Source organism: Aythya ferina (genome assembly GCF_964211825.1).
Source record: "Aythya ferina genome assembly, chromosome: 27".
NCBI classification, from domain to species: Eukaryota; Metazoa; Chordata; class Aves; order Anseriformes; family Anatidae; genus Aythya; species Aythya ferina.
Genome location: NC_140310.1, coordinates 458,459 through 478,747, shown reverse-complemented (window position 1 = coordinate 478,747; position 20,289 = coordinate 458,459). Strand labels below are relative to the sequence as shown.

The 20,289-nt window shown below is 66.7% G+C and overlaps 4 protein-coding genes across 6 annotated transcripts; 1 reads left to right on the top strand and 3 right to left on the bottom strand.

Moving 5' to 3' along the window:
- Positions 1-3: 3 nt before the first annotated feature.
- On the bottom strand, positions 4-2,273 carry ASTL (astacin like metalloendopeptidase). Of its 3 annotated transcripts, none has more exons than XM_084499279.1 (9): positions 1,940-2,273; positions 1,597-1,686; positions 1,451-1,506; positions 1,266-1,356; positions 1,058-1,175; positions 670-851; positions 494-575; positions 274-404; positions 4-188 (listed from the first exon to the last, which is right to left on the bottom strand). In XM_084499279.1, exons 1-9 carry the CDS (start codon positions 1,986-1,988, stop codon positions 55-57), a joined length of 933 nt encoding a protein of 310 aa, XP_084355405.1. In that variant the 5' UTR covers positions 1,989-2,273; the 3' UTR covers positions 4-54. The 3 variants fall into 3 exon arrangements, with proteins under 3 accessions (XP_084355405.1, XP_084355406.1, XP_084355407.1); XM_084499280.1 differs by having other exon boundaries at positions 1,597-1,671; XM_084499281.1 differs by lacking the exon at positions 274-404.
- A 150-nt stretch (positions 2,274-2,423) lies between these two features.
- On the bottom strand, positions 2,424-10,093 carry STARD7 (StAR related lipid transfer domain containing 7). The gene is made up of 8 exons (XM_084499284.1): positions 9,934-10,093; positions 6,571-6,776; positions 6,254-6,303; positions 5,756-5,866; positions 5,580-5,662; positions 5,130-5,229; positions 4,579-4,663; positions 2,424-3,301 (listed from the first exon to the last, which is right to left on the bottom strand). The coding sequence occupies exons 1-8, from the start codon at positions 9,996-9,998 to the stop codon at positions 3,111-3,113; spliced, it is 891 nt and encodes a 296-aa protein (XP_084355410.1). The 5' UTR covers positions 9,999-10,093; the 3' UTR covers positions 2,424-3,110.
- A 2,986-nt stretch (positions 10,094-13,079) lies between these two features.
- TMEM127 (transmembrane protein 127) lies at positions 13,080-17,874 on the bottom strand. The gene is made up of 3 exons (XM_084499262.1): positions 17,495-17,874; positions 14,447-14,611; positions 13,080-13,527 (listed from the first exon to the last, which is right to left on the bottom strand). Exons 1-3 carry the CDS (start codon positions 17,760-17,762, stop codon positions 13,220-13,222), a joined length of 741 nt encoding a protein of 246 aa, XP_084355388.1. The 5' UTR covers positions 17,763-17,874; the 3' UTR covers positions 13,080-13,219.
- A 14-nt stretch (positions 17,875-17,888) lies between these two features.
- On the top strand, positions 17,889-20,219 carry CIAO1 (cytosolic iron-sulfur assembly component 1; the record flags this gene model as incomplete). The annotated part of the gene is made up of 7 exons (XM_084499261.1): positions 17,889-18,027; positions 18,603-18,751; positions 18,829-18,940; positions 19,022-19,110; positions 19,189-19,390; positions 19,495-19,582; positions 19,670-20,219. The coding sequence occupies 7 exons, from the start codon at positions 17,889-17,891 to the stop codon at positions 19,908-19,910; spliced, it is 1,020 nt and encodes a 339-aa protein (XP_084355387.1). The 3' UTR covers positions 19,911-20,219.
- Positions 20,220-20,289: the final 70 nt, after the last annotated feature.

Genomic DNA, 20,289 nt, shown 5'->3' with positions numbered 1-20,289 from the left:
CAGTGACAAACACCCTGATTTATTGGCACTGCCAGCCCCTGGCACCCAAGGGTCTCAGGGGGACGTGGCGGTGGCATCGGTCCCCGCGCACCGCGCCGGCGCTGTCCCCCCCGCGGTGGGCTCTGTCCCCCCCGGGGTGGCTTCGGTCCTTGTCCCCACGGAGAGCGGTGTGCCGGCGGTCAGGGGCCCTGGATGGAGGGCAGGGGTCACGCACCCTGCAGACGGGGCACCCTGGGGTGCTGCCACCCCCTGTCCCCCCCCCGTGCCACCCACCTTGGGCGCAGCCGTACAGCCGGTTGACCCGCGCCACGTCGGAGGCGCTGAGCCCCCGGCGCTGCCCCAGCACCGCCCGGGGGTCCCGCAGGGGTGTGATGGTGGGCTCGGCCCCGCGGCTGAAGGCGTAGCTGGGGAGAGGGGAAAAAAGGCCAAAAAGCAATGAAATCACCCCAAAAAAACACAATTGGGGGGGTGCAGGAGGAGGGGCTGCGCTCACCGGCCGTAGTGCAGCACGGAGGAGTAGTCGTAGCCCACCAGCGTGTTGGCCGAGCGGGACTTCACGAAGTTGCCCTCAAAACCTGTAAAGGGAGAGGGGTCAGAGAGAGGGGGGCTGGCGGTGACAGCCCCCCAGCACCCAAGGGTGGGGGGCACCCAGCATGGGGGGGGGCTCACCGGGCAGGACGTGGCTCCAGGCGATGCTGATGAAGGCGTCGCGGTCGGGCCGGCTGTGCTCGTGCCCGAAGCCCACCGCGTGCAGCAGCTCGTGCAGGGCCACCCCTTTGCCCCCCTGCAGGCACGGGGGGGCCAAGGAGAGGAGCTGCGGCCCCCCCGCACGGCCCACGCTGGAAAAACACCTGGGGGGGGGGGTAAAAATTAAAAAAAAAAATACAAAAGGAAAAGGACAAAAATGAGGTGTCAGCGGATGCTCGGCAGCCTGGGGGGCTCCTGCGCTGTGCCCATGGGCCATGCCACAGGCAGGCGTCCCCCAGCACCCGTGGGTGCCCCCCCCCGTGTCCCACCCCCCCACGGGGGCTCGCTGTCCCCCCCCCACCCCACTCACCCGCCCATGGGGGCGATGGCCACGAAGTCCCGCTGGTGGGAGCGGGGCACGAAGCGGATGCAGGTGAGCCTCGCCAGGTCCCCCAGCGCCTCCTCCAGCACCCGGGTGCTGCTTGGGTCTGGGGGGGGGGGGGGGGGCACGGCTCTGAGCCCCCCCAGGGCAGCTCTGAGCCCCCCCCGTGCCCCCCCACCGCCCGGGCATCGCCTACCGAAGCGTCCCGACAGCACGTAGGGGATCCACACCAGCCCGCGCCGCTTCGGCCATTTGGGGTTCGTGGCTCCAAAAGCTCGGGAGGGGGCCTGGGGGGGGGCCGGATGCAGCCATCAGCGCCCCCACACCACCGGGACCCCCCCAAAATGTCCCCACCCCCCCCCCAAAATCCCCCCAACTCACCGCCCGCACGATGTCCCCCTCCAGCAGGGTGCCGGGCGCCTGGAGCGGGGCGAGCGCTGGGGGGGGGGGGGGCACAGGGGGTGAGGGTGGGGGCTCAGCCCCAACATGGGGTCGGGGTCGCCCCCCCCCGTGCCGCCCCCCCTCACCTCTGTTGATGCTGAGGATGGCGTCGCCCCGCGGGGTCTCGGTGGGGTCTGGGGTCCCCCACTGCCCCGCGCCCCCTGCAGGACACAGCCCTGCACCCCACAGCACCAGGGGGTGGGGAGGGGGCCACGACCCCCTCCCGGGGGGGCCCACAGCCCTACAACCCCCCCACACCTCCCCCAGGGGGGTTTGGGGCAATGCACTCAGTGCTGGGTGCTTCAGCCGTGGCGGTGTCCCAAAAACCCCCAAATATCACCCCAAACCCCAAATATGCCCCCCAAATGGGGGGCAAAGCCCCCAATCCCACCCCAAAATCCTCAGTGGGGAGGGGAGCCCCCCCCTCACCCGCCAGCAGCCCCAGGAGGGCACCGAGGCCCACCCAGAGCCCAGCCATGGCACCAACAAACCCCAAACCCTGAGGAAATGCCCCCAAAACCTTTATATGGGGCAGGTGGGCCCACACCTGGGGGCTAATTAATGGCTAATTAATAATTAGAGCTGCCGGGGGGGGGGGGAATGTTGTGCCAGAACAGCAGCAGGTGTGGGGTGCTGTGGGTACCAAGGGGACAACAAATCCACCCCCACGGCTGTTTGGGGGGGGTACAAGGGGGTCCCAGACCCCAAAGCGGGGGACAGGGACCAGGCAGACCCCGCAGGGGTTCGTTAACACTGGGGGTTAATTAGGGGCTGTTCTGCTTCAACAACTGGCCCCAAGCCCCCTTTCTAGGGGTTTTGGCAGCCCGGAGCTGCCCCCCCAGCTGGGGGGGGGGGTCGCACCCCAACAATTTGGGGCCATTTGTATGGACTCGCCGCCACCCAGCAGCGGGGCTGCTGCTACCACAGGCCGTTTATTTGAGGTTTTCTGCCACCCTACAGAGCCCCCCCCCCACGGACCCCCCAGCCAGCACCCCACAGCCAGAAAATCCCGGGGACACCGCAGACAGCAGGGGGGGTTGTGGTTTTGGGGTCCCCCCCAACGCTGCAGGGAGGCCGTGGTGCCCCGGTTGGTGCTGGCAGAAAGGTTCCCCCCGGTACCCCGAGCTCTGCCCCCCCCCCCCACAAAGCAGCAGCAGCTAAAAACCAGCTCGGGGAGCCGCTTCCCCAGTTTGCCCAGTTTCCCCCAGTCTGGGACGCCCACGGCGAGAGTTCTGTTGGTGGGAAGGAGGCGCTGGGGCGGTGCTGATCCCATGGGCGCTGGGCGCAGTCTGGCAGCGCGGGGCCGCGATGGCTGGCGAGACCCCAAAAGCGAGACCCCAAAAGGGAGACCCCAACATTTTGGGGTGCCGGAGTGCAGAGATGAGGAGGGGGCAGGCCCCAAATGAAGGCGTTGCTTCCTTTTTGGGGTGGGGGGGGGAACATCGACGGGCACTGGGGGTGCTGACACGACACCGCAGCGGCCTGGCCACGAAGGGGACACCGGGGGGGAAGGGGGGCAGCGACCCCTTCCCCAGCACCCAGACCGGGCGCTGAGCTCGTGGGGAGGGGCACAGTGGGAAGGGAGCCCCCCCCCGGGGCGCTAGGCGTAGTCCAGCTGGGCCGGGCTGCAGCTGCCCTCGCTCTTGTGCTCGGCCGCGGGCACCCCGGCCTTGCCCTCGCCGCCGCCGCTGCCGTCGAGGGGCTTGGCAGCCATATAGTCCCGCACCTCCAGCTCCAGCTTCTTGGCCTTCAGGGCCGCCGTGTGCAGCTTCTCCAGGAAATCCGGCATACCTGGGGGGGGAGGCAGGGGTCAGCGGGGCTCTCACCCACCCCCCCGCCACCCCCTCCCTGCTCTCGTTTCTCTCCTTTCTCCCCAGCAGCAGGAGCTGAGGCCCAGCTCGCCTCAGAGCGGCCCCACGGAGGCGTTTTGTTGGTTTGGGTTCTTTTTTTTTCTTCCCCCCCCCTCATTTCCTGCCCCCGAGTTCAGCCCGACCGCAAGGCAGGCAGGCTGCGAGGCTCCCTCGCCCCAGACGTGCCTGGTGGTGAAACAGCCCCAGCTCCAACAGGCTGTGTGGTGGCTGAGAACAAGGGCCGGGTACTCTTTTGGGGGGTATTTTGTGAGGTTTTAGTTTTAAACAAAAACAAATCCCTCCTTTGACTCACTGAGGGCTCTGCAGGAAGGGCACAGAGCATGCAGGAGGTCAGGGCCAAGCCCCAGGCAGTCCCCTCATGCCCCAGCTCTGCTGCAGGTGGCTGTGGAGTGAGCCCGGCTGGGTCCTGAGGTGCTGCAGGGCTCAAACCCACCGGGCTCAGCCCCACGAGGAGGCTCCTAAAAGTTTCCTTTCCTCCCCCACTGCAGTTAAAGCCCGACTGCAGCGTGCCCGGCCCTCACAGCAAGAGGTGAGAGGTGCGAGCGCTGCCCTGGTGCAGGTAGGGGGGTCTGGGGATGCTGCCCCCAGCCCCTACTGCCCCCAGGGGGGCACTGAGCGGCTTAAACCAGGCAAAACCAGGTTGTGGGGTAAAAAGAGAGCTGGGGGGGGGCAGGAGGTTGGTGTGCTGCATGCGGGGAGCGGCTGCGTTCAGACTCCACCATCTACCGCAAAGCACGTGATGGGGAGAGGAAAAAAGAAAAAAAAAAGGCAAGCTTTCGCAAGAAGTGGGTTTTGGTTTTATTCCCCCCCCACTTGAGCTGCAGCGAGCAGCTGGAGCCTTAGGGCGGCCCCCTTGTGGGAGTCCCAGCAGGTGCTGCACTTACAGGAGTTTTCTCTCCTGTTTGCTGACATAACAGCCCAGAGCTGCTCTGAAGTAAGGACAAACCAGCTCATCTCAGTGAAAAATGAAAGAGGATCCTGCTGGGCTCTCATTCTGCCCGGACTCTTTCCTCCTTGCTGCCCCTAAGCCAGGCACAGCTCCCTACCCACGGAAAGGGACGGGCAGCTGCAGCACCACCAGCCCCATTTTTAACCATTTTCAACCTTTCCTGCCCCGAGGGGGCTCAGGAGGGGGAAAGGGGGAGCGCCCACGTGCACCCGGAGCGAGGAGACAGCGGTGCTGCAGGCAGGACTCACCGCTCGACACCATCCAGCTGACGCAGTACCGCGGGAACACCGTCTGCGGGTTGTCGCTGTAGGTCAGCAGGTAGTCGAAACCGTTCTGCAGGAGGAGGAGGCTCCGTGAGCTCCCAGCAGGCTGCCCACAGCCCCCCCAGCGAGCGCTGCTGGCCCTCAGGAAGCAGACGAAGTGTTAAAGAGGGAAGCACGGTGGTGGTGTGGAGCAGGAAAGAGCCGGTGAGGGCACACGGGGAGTTTTTAGAGGTGGTTTTGTGGAGAAGGAAGGAGTCAGCTGCCTGCATTGACCCCACGCAGCCTCTTCAGGCTCTAGGCAGCCTGCAGAGATCCAGCAGCACTTGTTGTGAGAAGATTTGGTTGTAGCACTCGATGTTAAGAGGCTCGAGGCTTTTTTTGAAGGCATCTGGGTCTCTGGAGCAACGCGTTCAGCTCCCCAGGGGCACCCAACTCCTGTGGGAAGGGCCTCGAGCTCCTGAGCCAGCACTTGCAGCCCTTACCCCCTAGGGTGAGAAGCAGCCTCACACCCGCGCTGCCCAGCCCCCAGGACACACCTCATCAAAGGTCTTGTGCGGGCGGATAACCATCTGCGACTCGTAGGTCCTCACCCGAACATACTCCGGGTCCTCCGGGACGCTCGGGTGCTCCACAGCCCTGCGGGGACAGACGGGGGTGTCAGAGGATGGGCTCTGCACAGGGACGGCGCCCAGCACCAGCCCAGCCTCCACTACGTGGGAACTGGAGCTGCTTTTGAGAATGAGGCTGGATTTTCAGGCAGCTCCTTCTGGTTTTGAAGGAATTTTGGGAAAAAGCTCATTAAATCCACACCCAGCTCGTAGCAGTTGGTCTCAGCTTTGTTTTACGGGTGGGAAATGAAGGATTTCAGCTGCAGGACGTGACCTTAGTGTGAGACCCGTGGATCAAGGGGCACCACCAACCTCACGGCCTGGCAGAAAGACCTCAGGAGCTTGGCCAGGCTGAGCTGGCACACCACGTACACGTACCGTGACACCAGGACCATCAGGTTGTTCTCCTTGTCCACGCTGTAGCGGCGAACGTAGACGTAGTCTCGTGAGTACATCGGGTACTGGGGGCAGAGAGAGAGAGAAGCGGCGTCAGCCCTGCCTGCTGCGGAGGTGTGGTGAGGAAACAGGAGAGGAAAGGAGGAGGAATCCCTCACCGGGAAGTGGGTCACCCAGTGAATCACTTCGGAGCCTGTGGCCAGGTCTCTCTCGATGACATCCAGCTTGATGACCAGCGAGTCCCACTTCTTCCTGTACTCCGTGTCCAGCTGGCAGCAACGAGAGGCTGAGTCAGAGCCACGGAACCCCCAGCGCTGCTGCGGGACAACAACCAGCCCTGCTCCTCGCCCCGTGGAATTAGAGACTCCTGGGTGATGCCGGGAGAAGGGGAAGGCAGGAGGGCTGCGCTGCCCCGCAGGGCTCGTGAGAGGCAGCCAGGAGCAGGGATGTGGAGGGTTCCTGCAGCCCAGCACAGCCCGCGTGTGCCAACGCCTCACTTCCAGCTGGGCTGAGCAGCAGAACCCAACCAGGGCGTGGGATGACCTCGTCCTGCTCCTGGTCTATGCTACAGGCTGTCCTGGGTGGGGGTAGGTCGGGCAGACGGATGCCATTCCCCATTTCTGCTCCCCACCCCCTGGCAGCCGGGCTCCACTCACCTGGACGTTGAAGAACTGCCTGGGAGTCACGTCTGTGTACGTCCCAAACACTGCAGCAAAGAGAAGGCGTTCAGTCACGGGCAAACCCAAGTTTTACACCCCAGAAGCCAACCTGCCCTTCTCATCTCGCTGCACCGAGGCAGGCGTTGGGGCTGGGATCCCCCCCGAAGGGCTGTGAGGGGAAGGGACCCGGGAGGGGGAAGTACAGGACGGGATTTCACATTTTTTCCTGCAGACAGAGGCCAGGCAGGACGCACGAGGCGCAGCCGGTGCCAGATGTGGGGAAGAAGCCGCACGCGGGGCGCAGCGGGCGGTACCTCGGTACTGGTAGAGGTGGGTGCCCTCGATGGGGCGCCGCCAGAGCTTGAAGTGCTTCTTGTCCATGATCATCTCCCAGGGCTGCTCCCCAGGGGCGCGCACCGCGTCCCGCTCCGACGCGGGGTCCGGGTGCTGGTACTCGTCTGGGGAGCCGCCGCGAAGCATGGCCGAGATGTTCTCCATGTGCTTCATCTCCTGCGCAGAGCTGGGGGGACACAGAGCAGTCAGAGACCAACCCGGGCACGGGACGGAGTCCGGGAGACCTGCAAAGCCTCCACGCGGAGCTAAAGGCAGCGCCTGGGGCTCGGTGCTGCAGAACAGCAGGGATCACTCGCTGGGCTGTGAAACACGCAGCCAGCGGGGCTGCAGCTTCCCCGGGTGTTTTAACTTCGGTCCCCAGGGTCCTGCGTTGTCACAGAGCATTGAAACTTTGCTCTGGTGCGTTCAGGAGGGGCTCCCCTCGCGTTCTCTCTCCCCAGGTAGAAGCCCACCGTGGCTAAAAGCAGTTGCCGGGGCTGCAGCACCCAGGGCAGGGCCCTGCCTTCCAGGAGAGGAACCAAAACCCCCACGGGACACGAGCGGCAGCTCCGTGAGCGCTGCTTCTCAGGGGAGGTGCAGGAGGGCGGCGGGGCAGAGCTCGAAGGAGCAGGCAGAATTCTCCCCCGAGAGGAGGGGGGCGGCCAAAGCTCCCAGCACCTCCCGAGGCTGCAGCGGGAGCAGGGTCGGGTTGGGTTTGGTTGGGAGCAGAACGGAGCAGGAGAAGGAGGGACACGAGGATGAAGCGTTTGGGGAAGGCAGTGACTGAGCGCTCGCAGCACCAGCACGGTGCTGAGTCAGCGTGGGAGCAGCAGCCAGGGCCGGGGGGGCACTCGGGGGGTGGCCCCCACGGGAGGATGGAGACCCCGCAGCACCCCGAGAGGAGACGGGGAGGGAAGGGGAGGGACTGGCGCTGCTCTGGAGCCCGAGCTGCACGCAGCAGCCAGCAGGAATAAGGCAAAGAGGACCACGAGGACCACCTGCAGCAGGAGGACAGCACGGGGGGGCTCTGCACACCACCAAAACCCCAAAATTAAACATCAAAAAAGGGAAAACCTGCCCATTGGGAGCTGCAGCCCCACCTGCACCACCCCACGATCAAACCTCCGCCCGGCTCGCGGTGCAGCCCCCTGCGGACACGGGGTCCTCACTCGCTGCCTGCAGCGCCCCCAGCCCCGCCGCCACCCCGAGATACTAATTAGGTGGGGTAATTAGCATCAGCCTTAATGAAACCGCCGCCTGGGAGCTGCGAGGCAGGTCTCGCTCGTCGGGTGAGGGCGGCTTGGTGGTGCCGGGGAGCCCCCGAGCTGCCCACACCGGGAACAAAACCCCACAGAGATCCAGGCAGGAGGGGGCAGCTGCACCCCATAAGTGTGGGGCACGGGGGGAGCCCCGCTCCCTGCGTAAAGCCCGGCCCCATCCCGCGTGCAGAGGGCCAGGAGCGGCAGCGTTCCAGCCCCGTGCCCAGCGGGTGCCAGCGCCAGGCCCCGCGATTTATTTCGGGCACAGGGAGCAGCCGGGCCCCGCTGCAGGGCCCTGGGGTCAGGCTGACCTCTGCCTGAGGCGGCAGCGAGCAGAAAACAAAACAAAAACCCAAATAAACCCAGCGGCAGCACCTGCCGGGAAACACGCCCCGTCCCTACCTCCCGCCCCCTGAGGTGTGCAAAGAGTAAAAATGTGATAAAAGAGCTTAAATTCCCCCAAAACGGGCCTGTGCTGCTGCAGCTGCTGGGATCGAGCACTTGGGGAAGAGCGAGGGCTCAGAGCCCAGCAGCTCGTGGGCATTTTCTGCCCCAAACTCCTGGGTTTCCTCCCCCCTTTCCCCCTCCACGTCCCGAAGCCCCAGACGAGCTCCACACCAAAGGGTTTTTTAATCCCCTGAGGCGCAGCTCGCACCCTGCTGGCTCCTGAGCAAATCGGCTCAGGGCCTCCAACCCCAAACCCAGAGCGAAGGCACGAGGAGGGGAGCAGGGACACCAAGGCGAGGGCACGGGGAGGGGATTGGGGCCGTCCCCGTAACCTTGAAGCGAGCGGCTCGGCCCCGAGTTTAATCCCACTCCTAATCCAAACCCTGCTGAGGCCACCACAAAGCGTGGCGCCGGGTTTGCCGTCCCCATACCGGCCCCAAAACACCTCGTGGCACGTGGGCGAGCCGCCTCCCTCGGGAATAAAATGGGATTTCTCCTCTCCTGGGCTGCACAAAGGTCAGCAGCGCACCCCTGAAGCACCCCAAGCTGCCCCAAAGCAGGGGGGAGGGGTGCAAGCGAGGGGCGGGCCTCGTTAAGGCGAGGATTTAATTGATTATTAGCTAAGCTCCTTAATGCAGTGCCAGGTACTGAGCCCCTACAGGGCGCTGAGCACCCACAGGACGGCGCGGCCGCGCGCTCGAGGCGCTGGGAGCTGGAATTGAAGAGGAGGAAAAGGCGGCGCTGCCGCGGCGTGCCAGAGCTGCCCATTAAGTTTTAATTACCCCCCCCCCAGGTCCCAGCCTGTACTCACTAATTACGCTGCAACGAAGCCAGGGCGATCCCAAAAAGCCATCAAAAAAACGCCAAAAAGACCCAACCTGGCCCCATCCCACCATAGTGAGGGCACCCTAGGGTGTCTGGGGGGCGCCCACCCCATGGGTTTGGTGGGACATCCCCAGCCTGGGGGCACCCTGAGATTTTTGGGGGGGGGAATTAGGGACCTTCCCTGTCGGTTCTGGGGTTAATCCCATGCCTGAGGGTGCCAGGGGGCTTCCCCAGGGGCTTTAGGGGGACCACAAGACTTAGGATTTTGTGGTAAGGGGGGGGGGAGTTGGGGACCTCCCTGAGGGTTTGGGGGGCACCCCAAGCATGGGGGGGGGGTCAGGGACATTCCCAGAAGTCTGGGGGGGCACTTCCAGATGTGGGGGCTCAGGCAGCATCCCCAGGAATTTGGGGGGGTCCCCCTGCCTAGGGGGTGGGCAAGGACCCTCTGCGGGTGTTCAGGGCCACCCTCAGGCATGAGGGGAGAAGGGGGGGGTCACGGATATCCCCAGGGGCTTGGGGGACGCCCCCAAGGGCTTTGGGGGGGGAACCTCTGACATGGGGGGCTTGGGGGGTGGGCAAGGACCCTCCATGGCGGTTTGTGACCACCCTCAGGCATGGGGGGGGGGGCTCAGGGGCACCCCCAAGATCTCAGAGCTCCCCCCGGCTGTGGGGGCTCAGAGACATCCCCAGGAGCTGGGGACCCCAACAGATCCGGGGGCTCAGGGGGCACCCCGGGGAGCTCGAGGGGGGTCCCTGCGAGTCAGGACCCTCGGGGAAGGGGGGGGCGCGGGGTGGGGGTCGGGGGGCACGCACCGCTGCAGCTCCTCCTCCTCGATGCGCTGCCCGTCCCACACGAAGACCCCGGCCAGGGCGGCCATGAGGCGGGCGGCGGCGAGGGCGGGGCGGCCCCGGGCCAGCCCCCGCCCCCCCCCGGGCCCTCCTCCTCCTCCTCCTCCTCCTCCTCCTGCTGCTGCCCGCCGCCCCCCCCCTCCTCCCCCTCTCTCCTCAGCCCCGCCGCCCCCCCGCTGCCGGCCCCTCCGCGGCCTCCTCGCTCGCTGCCCGCCGCCGGAGCCGCAGTGCAGCAGGCCCAGCAGGCCCAGCAGGCCGCGCCGCCCCGCCTGGCCCCCGGCGGGAGGAGAGGGAGGAGGAGGAGGGCGGGGAGGAGGCGGCGGCAGGCCCGAGGCCGGCGGGCGGAGGCCCAGGCGCGAGGCCCGGGCGAGGAGGCCGAGGAGCGGCCGCCGCGGCTGCAACATGCCGCCGCTCTGCCCCCGCCGCCGTCGCGCGGCGTCTGACGTCAGCGCGCCGCGCCGCCCGCTCCTCATTGGGCGCCGCCGCCGCCGCCCCGCGCGGCGATTGGGTGGGGAAGGAGGGGGTGGGCGGGGTCTGCAGGGGGTGGGCGGGGACAGGGCGAGGGGGGGCGGGGCTTAAGGAGGGGGGCGGGGCTGGGGGGCACGGGGCTGGATGGGGCCGGGGGCTGTGGGGTCGGGGGCAGCCGCCCCTAATTGTGGGTGCGGGGGCACAGGGCACTACTGGGGGGCGGGGGGCACAGCCCTTTATGGGGTGCCTGTATTTATTGGGGTGGGGGACACCAGCCTTGATTTATTGGGGTCCAGGGGGCACAGACCTCGATTTATTGGGTTTCGGGGGCACAGGACTTTATTTATGGGGGTTTGGGGCACCAGCCTTTATTTATTGGGGTGCAGGAGGACAGGCCACTATTTATTGGGGTGCTGGGTACAGGCCTTTATTTTTTGGGGTGTGGGGGCCACGGACTTTATTTACTGGGGTTTGGAGCACCAGCCTTTATTTATTGGGGTGCACAGCACAGGCCTATATTCATTGGGGTATGGGGCCACAGGACGTTATGTATTGGGGTGCGCAGCACCAACCTCTATTTGTTGGGGTGCGGGGGGCACCTGGACTTTGTTTATTGGGGTGTGGGGGTACAGGCCACTATTTATTGGGGTGCTGAGGGCACAGCCCTTTATGGGGGTGCAGGGCACACGCCTTTTATTTATTGGGGTGGGCAGGACTTTATTGGGATATGGGGGCACAGGACTTTATTTATTGGGGTGTGGGGACTCAGACCCTTATTTATTGGGGTGGGAGCACTCACCTGTGCTTATTGGGGTGCGGAGGGCACAGGCCTTTACTTATTGGGGTGGGGGCACCAGCCGGTATTTATTGGGGTGCGTGGCAGCGGGTGCAGTCCAGGGGCATTTCTTGGGGTTCTGGCACAGGCGCTTAGAGGGGTGCAGGGCAACGGGGCGCAGGCGAGGGCATTTCGTGGGGTGCACAGGGCATGGGGCAGGGCAGCACAGGCCTTTATAGGGGCGCAAGGATCGGGGGGGGGACTTAGGAGGGGCTGCCAAGTGGGGTGCGTGGCAGGGACGTTTTTTGGGGTGGAGGACAGCAGCAGACAGCGGGGATATTTATCGGGGCGCAGAGCAGCACGAGGGGGGAGCAGCGCGGAGCCCCCCCCCACAGCTTTAGGATAAAACCCGGCCCCGAACCCCCCGCCCCTGGTTTTGGGAACAAAGCGCAGGCAGGCACCGGGCACTATGTACACGGGTTTATTCCTCTGGAAAAGGGCAGGGCGCGGGACGGGGCCGAGGTGCGGGGTGTGGGGGACACGGGGACAGTGACAGAGGGGTGGCACGTGGCCCCCCCCTCCCACCCCGACACCTCGGGGACCCCCCCGCGTCCCGCCCCGACCTCCTGGAGCTACGTTTGTTAGTAGGGTGGGGGCGTCGCGTCCTTTTCCTTTTTTGGGGTTTTTACAGAAATACAGTGTTTATGCACAAGACTATTTACAGACGAGCCCTCCCTTGCATAGAGGCGCCGGGGGGGGAAGGGGGGGAACCCAAATCATTTTCCGGACACCCCAGCACCCCCAGACCTGGTTATTTTTGGCCGAGGGGGCAGCAGCGGGGTGGTGGGACGGGGAGAACAGCACTGGGGCTGTGCTGGACCCTTCAGATGACGCTGCCGGTGCCCGGACCAAAGCCCCGATGGTTTTGGGGCTGTGACGGAGCCACCCCCGGTCACATCCTGAGCCCCAGCGGGCGGCCGAATCCTGCCCAGACAGCAGGAGGAGGAAGAGGAGCAAGCGGGATGAAGCAGCAGGGCAGGGAATGGGGTGAGGAGCATTTGGAAGAGGGGAGCAGCATCGCGCAGCGTGCCGGCCCTAAAACTCCTCCTGGAGCCCCCCGCACCTCTGCCGAGCCGCCCCGCTGCTCCCGGGCTGGCACACCCACCCCGCGCAGCTTTCCCTGCTCAATTTGCCCCAAACGGCCCCAAAACAAGGCTGCTCTCCTTGCTGGCTGCCGTCTGGGTTTGGCTGCGGGACTCTCGGCACCGCGCGGCTCCCGGCAGCATCCCTCGGGGCTGGCGGAGGAGCGGGGCGGTGAATTCATTCATTAAAAGCGGGGCAGAAAAAAACATTAAAAGGGAGCGAAAAGCAAACCAGTCCCATTTCCGCGGAGGTCAGGAACTTGCATAAAAGCCACAGCCACAAGCGCCCACCTCGGAGCTGCTTCTCGGGGCCGGCGCCGTACAAAAACCTCGGGATTTTCCTTGGGTTTGCAGCCCGGGGAGGTGCTGTGACTCCCCCCGCCAGCCTCACCGCGGGCACGGCGACGTCCTGGAAGCACCCCCAGTGGGCGGCGAGCCTCAGGAGTAAAGTGCAAAACGCGTGCCATGGGCACGAGCCGCAGGAGGGGAGCGGTGCCGGGGGGGGGTGGTGCTGTGCCTGCCCCCCTGCTGGGGCTGCTGCAGCCCCCTCCTCTCCCACGGCGCCTCTCTGCGCGCACCGACACGCTGGCACACGCGTGTACCTGGTGGTGCAGGCAGGGTGGGCTGGGGCCGAGCTCGCAGCCTCCGTCGCGGTGCCCCGTGGTCCGCAGGGGGGGAAGGAGGGCTCGGGGGGCGGCCTCGGGGCTCGCCCCCGTCTCTAAATCCAACTCTAAAACCAGTCCTTCGCGCGGGACAGCCAGCACGGCGCCCCCACGGCGAAGCAGCCGGGACCGGCAGCCCCGGGGGAGGGCAAGTTTTGGGGGGGGGCACGGAGCCCTGCCCGCGCCCCGGAGCCGCGGCGGCCTCAGGGGGTGTACGCCGGGGGTGGCTGGAACTGGTTGATCACCTCGTACTCGGCCGGGTAGGGCTCGTTCTCCTCCATCTCCGACAGCAGCTCCAGGGCCTGCTCCTCCTCCTCGGTGGGGTAGTGGCGCAGCAGGTTGGCGGCCGTGGCGAGGATGGAGGCGCCCCCGGCCCCCGCCACCAGGTAGAAGCTGACGGCGAAGGTGACGTAGACCTGGGAGCCGTGGTACTTCTTGTGCTGCTGCTGCTGCGCCAGGATCAGCTCCGAGGCCCAGTAGCAGAAGCCGATGACGGTGGCGCACTGCAGGACTGGGGGCGGGGGGGAAGGACAGCGGTTGAGGCACCAGGAAGGAATAAAAATCAGTGAGTTTACTTTGTGGCTAAGGCAGGAGCCCCCCCACGGCCGTGCTCTGCTTGCCAGGGGAGTGGAGCAGGCAGAGAGCGAGGTATTGGGGCAAAAAAAGAGCCTGCCCAGCCCGTGGAGGTACCAGAAGGCTGAAATTCATCACAGGAGGGAGGAAAGCAGCAGGGAGAGGAGCGCAGCCTGACGGAGCCTCCCCTCTGCCTCCAGGCCAGCAGGGAAAGAAGAGGCTGAGCGCCTCCCTGTGAGCCTGGACGCTGCTGTGCTAAGGGTGTTTGTCCCCATCTCTGTGGGGGAGCCGGGCTAAGGAGGAAAAGCAGCAGAAAAATAAAGGAGCTCCCCTGGCGTGGCTCTGAGGAAGCAAACCAGCTCACCCGGCTCATGATAAAGGAGGAGGAGCAGCGAGGCCGCGAAGCTGAAGGGATTTTGTGACCCAGAAGGAGCTGCACGGACACCTCGGTGCCCTGAGCCCCACGCCGTGGGCTCTGCAGCTCAGCGCCCTGACGTGCTGGCAGGGCTCAGGGGATGTAAACCTCCTGAGGCTGACTCACAGCACCCGACCTTCCCCACAAGGGCACGGATCTGCGCCACGGGAGCCCTTTGAGAAGCACAGCTCACCGCCCCGTGCCCATTTGGAGGCGCTTGGTGTCCACCCCTGACCTTTGACCCCAGGATTTAGCTCCGATTCGGAGGCCAGAGCTGCCCTTGAGGGCTCTGAGGCTGCTCTGGCTGCAGACAGAGCTAAGGAAGAGCTCTGCACATCGGCTGGGCAGCGCAGCCCCGAGCTGAAAACCCCTTTCCTCGGATCAGGGAAGGGAATCTGGGGTTTCCCCATGCGGCTGCAGCGACAGCCCTGCCCGGCGCTACCTGTGAGGATGTGGGCGAAGGCGTAGCGGCGCGTGATCTTCAGCGCCGGGTGCTTGGGCCCGAAGACGTCCAGCAGGAAGGCCGAGAGGCTGCAGATGATGCCCAGGAAGCAGAAGGCGGCGATGACGCGGAGCAGCAGCACGGTCTGGGGGTTCATGCAGTAATCTGCGGGGACATGGGGCTGCTGAGCACGGCGGCAAGCTGCCCTCTTGACCTGACCCCTCCCCAGTGCCCCGACGGTTTCACCCTGCAGAGCTCTCCTCCGGGCTTGGAGAAGTGGTGCTGTGCACCTCTGCCCTCCATGAACCCGACCTTTGTTAGCTGCGGGCAGGGCATTTTATGGGGTGCTGCTGCAGTGGAAATGAAAGCTGAGGGAACGCCTCCAAACAGGGCCGCGCAGGTTCCTTGTTTTGTATGAACTGGGAGTTTACCGGGGAGCCTCCTTGCTCTGACACCGCTCAGCTCCGGAGCTGAAGGAAGCCTGGTCCCGCACCTCCCCAGGACATTTCGGTGCTGCCGGGGTCACCCCGCAGAACCCAACCCCATTTACCCCCATCTTGGGCACGCCGAGCCCTGGGGCCAGCCAAGGTGCTGCCGGACCCACCCCGGGCTGGGCTGAGCACCCCAGGAGTCACCTCCCTGGGAGCTGTTTACGAGCAGCACCTGACCCGGCCTGGGGACAAACCCTTCAATTAGGGGAAATTAGCGTGCAGACGGGGCAGGATCCTCTTCCTGGCAGCTCACCGGGGCTCTGCACCGCGGTGACCCTACAAATACCAAGGGTGTTTGCCCTAAAGGCGTGTGGGGGTGATCCCATGCGGGGAAACCGGGTGGGTTTGCGCCAGAAAAACACCCGTGGGTGGGGAGAGGGAGAAGGAAAGGGCAGGCACGAGTCCCTCGGAACCGTGTGTCCCAAACGCCCCCGCTGCAGGGCACGGCTCGGCCACCCCAAAACCCCCCCGTATCGGGAGGGCAGGGCGCTGCTCCCCTCCTCTTCCCCTTCTCATCTCCCCACCAAGCTGCTCTGGTGCTCCCCGGGCCCTGCGGGGGGGTGGGGAGCACTTCCCGGCTCCAGCACCAAAGGAGAAGCAGCGAGGGGGATCCCGGGGGAAGTTGGAACCTTGGCTAAAAGCCACAGCGGGCACGAGTGGTCGGTCTGTCTGTCTGTCTGTCTGCCTGTCTGCCCCGGGTGGCACAGAGCTGGACTTACAGCCTGGGGCCTCCCAGGAGCGTGGTGTTTGGGGCAGGGGGAGCTTCCAACCAGGCTGCCCCACGGGATAACCCGAGCTGGAGGGGACCCCCTCCCCGGAGCCCTGCCGCTGCCTCCACTCAGCACCACCAAAAATGAATCCGTGAGCCTGAGTGCTGGCTGAGCGAACTGCAGAAATCATCACGGTTGGAAAATCCCTCCTCACCCTGTACCCACAGCCCCTACCACCACCGTCACCACTGACCCGATCCCCAAGCACCACGTCCAACCCCTCCTTGAACACCTCCAGGGACGGGGACTCCCCCACCTCCCTGGGCAACCCGTCCCAGTGCCTGCCTGCTCTGTCTGAGCAGCAATGGCTCCTCATTCCCCACCTGAACCTCCCCTGGCACAACTCGAGGCCGTTCCCTCTGCTCCTGTCAGTTCCCTGTGCGCAGAGGCCGCCCCCCAGCCCCCCACCCCTTCCTTCCAGGCAGTTGCAGGGAGCAATGAGCTCTGCCCTGAGCCTCCTCTTCTCCAGCCCTCTTCTCGATGCCCTTCTTGCAGTGAGGGGCCTCAGCCGGGAGAAGCCCCCACGTCCCCGGGAGCCCCTCCCAGCTCCTGACCACCTCTGGGTGCAGGTCCCCTCCCTGCCACCCACCCCAAGCTCCCCGTCCCAGCTCCGTGCTGTCCCCTCAGCTCCTGGTGCTGTCCCCAGGGATCAGCGTTGCCCCTCTGCTTCCCTTGGGAACAAACTAAACCCCCAGGATCTGCCCCTAAACCCCTTGCTTCCTACACCCCCAGGGCCTGACCCCACACCCCCAGGAACCGGCTCCTAACCCCCTTCCCCTGACCTGCCAGGATCTGCCCCCACACCCCTTCCCCCAGTCCCTACACCCCCAGGGCCAGTCCCTAACCCCCTTCCCCCAACCCCTACCCCTATTCCCAGGCCCCTAAAGCCCCGAGACTGGACCCTACACCCCTAGGACTGGCTCCTAACCCCCTTCCCTGGTCCCTAAAACCCTGGGATCTGCCCCTACATCCCTTTCCCTGGCCCCTAACTCCCCGGGGTCAAGCCCCACACCCCCCTCCCCCGGTTGTTACAGCCCCAGAGCCTGACCCTACACCCTAAGACCAGCTCCTACCCACCCCCGTTCCCCAGCCCCTACACCCCTTAGCCCAGTCCCTACACCCCTTGGGCCACTCCCTGACCCCCGTCCCAGGCCCCCAAACCCTCAGGACCTGCCCCTAACCTCCGGGACTGGACCCTACACCCCTTCTCCCGGCCCCTAACCCCCTTCCAAGGCCCTGAAGCCCCCGGATCGGACCCTAAACCCCCGGGATCGACCCCTAACCCCCCCGGAATCAGGCCCTAAACCCCTGGAACCTGCCCCTAACCCTGCTCCCCAGCCCCTAACCCCAGGGACTGGACCCTACACCCCTAGGGCCGGCCCCTCACCCCCTTCCCAGGCCCTGAAGGCCCCAGATCGGGCCCTAAACCCCCGGGATCAGGCCCTAAACCCCCAGGACCTGCCCCTACCCCTGCTCCCCAGCCCCTAACCTCAGGGACTGGACCCTACACCCCTTCTCCCGGCCCCAAACCCCCTTCCCAGGCCCTGAAGACCACGGATCGGGCCCTAAGCCCCCTGGGATCAGGCCCTAAACCCCGGTGACCTACCCTTAACCCCCGGGACTGGACCCTACACCCCTTCCCCGGCCCCAAACCCCTTTCTCAGGCCCCAAACCCACCGGGATCGGGCCCTAAAGCCCCGGGATCGGCCCATAAACCCCCTACCCCTGCCCCTGCCCCTGCCCCTTCCCCTCCCGGTCCCGGTCCGTCCCCGTGCCCCCGGTCTCACCGCGCAGCAGCTCGGGCTCCACGTAGCCCAGCACATCGGCGACGCCCAGCTCCTGCCGGCCGCAGGTGCCGCCGTGGATGCGGAGCCAGGCGGGCTCGGCCAGCGCCGTGCAGAGCGCCGTGATGGACAGCGCCCCGGGCAGCGCCGACGCCAGGCTCCGCTCCGGCTGCTTCGGCAGCCCCCCCCCGCCTCCGCCGCCGGCCCCGCCGCCCGCCGCCCCCCTCCGCCGCCGCCCGCCGGGCAGCCCCGGCCCGCCGGGGGTGTACATGGCGCCCGGCCCCGGCCCCGGCTCCCGGCTCCGGTTCCGCTTCCGGCCGCGGTCCGGTTCCGCTTCCGGCCCCGCCCCGCGGCTCGGCTGCTTCCGCTTCTTCCGCTTCCGGCGGCGGCGGGCGGCATGAAGGAGGCGCTGCAGCCGCTGTGCCGGGTGGCCGCGCACCCCGAGGCCCGCTGCTGGTTCCTGGCCTGGAGCCCCGGCGGCGGCCTCCTGGCGTCCTGCGGCGGGGACCGAACCGTGCGGCTCTGGGCGAGGGAAGGTGCGGGGCGGGGCCAGGAGCCAGGGGGCGTGGCTACGGGAAGGGGCGTGGCCATGGGAAGGGGGCGGGGTCAGGGAGAGGGGTGGGGCAAGGGGGCGGGGTCAGGGGGTTATGGGCGGGGTCAGGGGCAGGGGTGAGGCAAGGGAGGGGGTGGGGTCGCAGGGGGCGGGGCCACAAGAGGTGGGTGGGGCCGCGGAGGGGCTGTGGGGAGGGGCGGGGCTGTGGGAGCTGGGGGAGGAGCCCCAGGGAGTGGGGGCGGGGCCATGGGAGCTCTGCGGGAGGGGCGTGGCCACAGGGCTGGAGGCGGGGCCATGGGAGGTGAAGGGGGCGGGGCCACGAGGTGTGAGGGCGGGGGCACAGCACAGGGGGCGGGGCCAAAGGCACGATGTGGGAGGGGTCATGGGGAGGGTGGGGCCGCGAGGGGCGGGGCTTAAAGGTAAGGGCGGGGCTAAAGGCAGGGAGAGGACAGGGTGGTGCTGGGGGCGGGGCCTGATGGCAGCAGGGGTGGGGCCTGCAGGGGTGGGCGGGGCCTGAGGCCACACCCCCTCCCTCGCCCCCCCCCGTTCCCCCCCCAGGGCCGGGCTGGGCGTGCCGGGCGGTGCTGGGGGAGGGGCACCAGCGCACGGTGCGGCGCGTGGCCTGGTCGCCCTGCGGCTCCTACCTGGCCTCCGCCAGCTTCGACGCCACCACCTGCATCTGGAAGAAGGGCGACGACGGCTTCGAGGTGAGGCCCCCGCCCGGCCCCTGCCCCCCCAGCCCTCACCCCGCCACGCCCTGACCCCCCTCCCGACCCCTCCGCAGTGCGTGACCACGCTGGAGGGGCATGAGAATGAGGTGAAATCGGTGGCCTGGGCCCCCTCGGGCAACCTGCTGGCCACCTGCAGCCGCGACAAGAGTGTGTGGGTGTGGGAAGGTGAGTGGGACAACCCCGGGGGGGCCCTGTGCCGCCTGTCCTCCCCCCCCAGTGCCCTAACGGGGAGCGCTGTGCCCGCAGTGGATGAGGAGGAGGAGTACGAGTGCGTCAGCGTCCTCAACTCGCACACGCAGGACGTCAAGCACGTGGTGTGGCACCCCAACCAGGAGGTGAGGGCGGCGCCAACGAGGGGCTGGGGGCTTTCTGTGGGTGCACAGCCCCTCAGCGCCCCCTGCTCCCCACCCCAGCTCTTGGCCTCGGCCAGCTACGACGACACGGTGAAGCTGTACCGCGAGGAGGAGGACGACTGGGTGTGCTGCGCCACGCTGGAGGGCCACGAGTCCACCGTGTGGAGCCTGGCCTTCGACCGCAGCGGCGAGCGCCTGGCGTCCTGCAGCGACGACAAGACGGTGCGCATCTGGCAGCAGTACAAGCCGGGCAACGAGGAAGGTGAGCACCCCTCAGCCCCGTGAGGAGCAGCAGGGAACACATCCAAGCCCCCGGGGCATTGCTTGATTCACCCCCGGTGCTGAGTTTTTCCTCTCGCCGCCCAGGGGTGGCGTGCAGCGGCACCGACCCCACCTGGAAGTGCGTCTGCAACCTGTCGGGCTACCACTCCAGGACCATCTACGACGTGGCGTGGTGCGTGGCGGCGCGGCCCCGCTCCCCTCTCGGTTCCCTTTGGTTTGGGGGGGAGTGGGGCTGACCCCCGGCGCTGCCCCCCTGCAGGTGCCACCTCACCGGGGCGCTGGCCACGGCCTGCGGCGACGACGCCATCCGGGTCTTCGAGGAGAGCGCCTCGTCCACGCCGCAGCAGCCCACCTTCAGCCTCACTGCCCACGTGCCCCGCGCGCACTCGCAGGACGTCAACTGCGTGGCCTGGAACCCCAAGGAGCCGGGGCTGCTGGCCTCCTGCAGCGACGACGGCGAGATCGCCTTCTGGAAGTACCAGCAGCCCGAAGTCTGCTGAGAGCTCTCCCCAGAGGTTTCAGGCTGTGGTGCTGGCCACAAAGCCCCTTGTTGAGGAGAGCAGGACGGGGCCGGGGTGGGCAACCTCCTGCGTCCCACCTCCCTGCAGCACTTGGACTTCAGCCCTTTGGCAGCCCGCGGCTGGGGGGTTTGGCGGGGCCAGAAAGGAGCCTGCCAGCCGTGGGGGTCCTGCCACGCTCCCCAGGGACACGCACAGCGGGGCAGCCCCCCTGCCAGGCTCAGGGAGACACCCCCAGGGCGTTGCTTCTCCCTCCTGCTCCACGCTCAATAAATCCTCACCCTGCTCAAAGCCTCCGGCTCTTCCTTTTGGGGCTGTCACCGCCCCACCTGGCCCCTGGGGGAGCGGGGTGTGAGCAGCA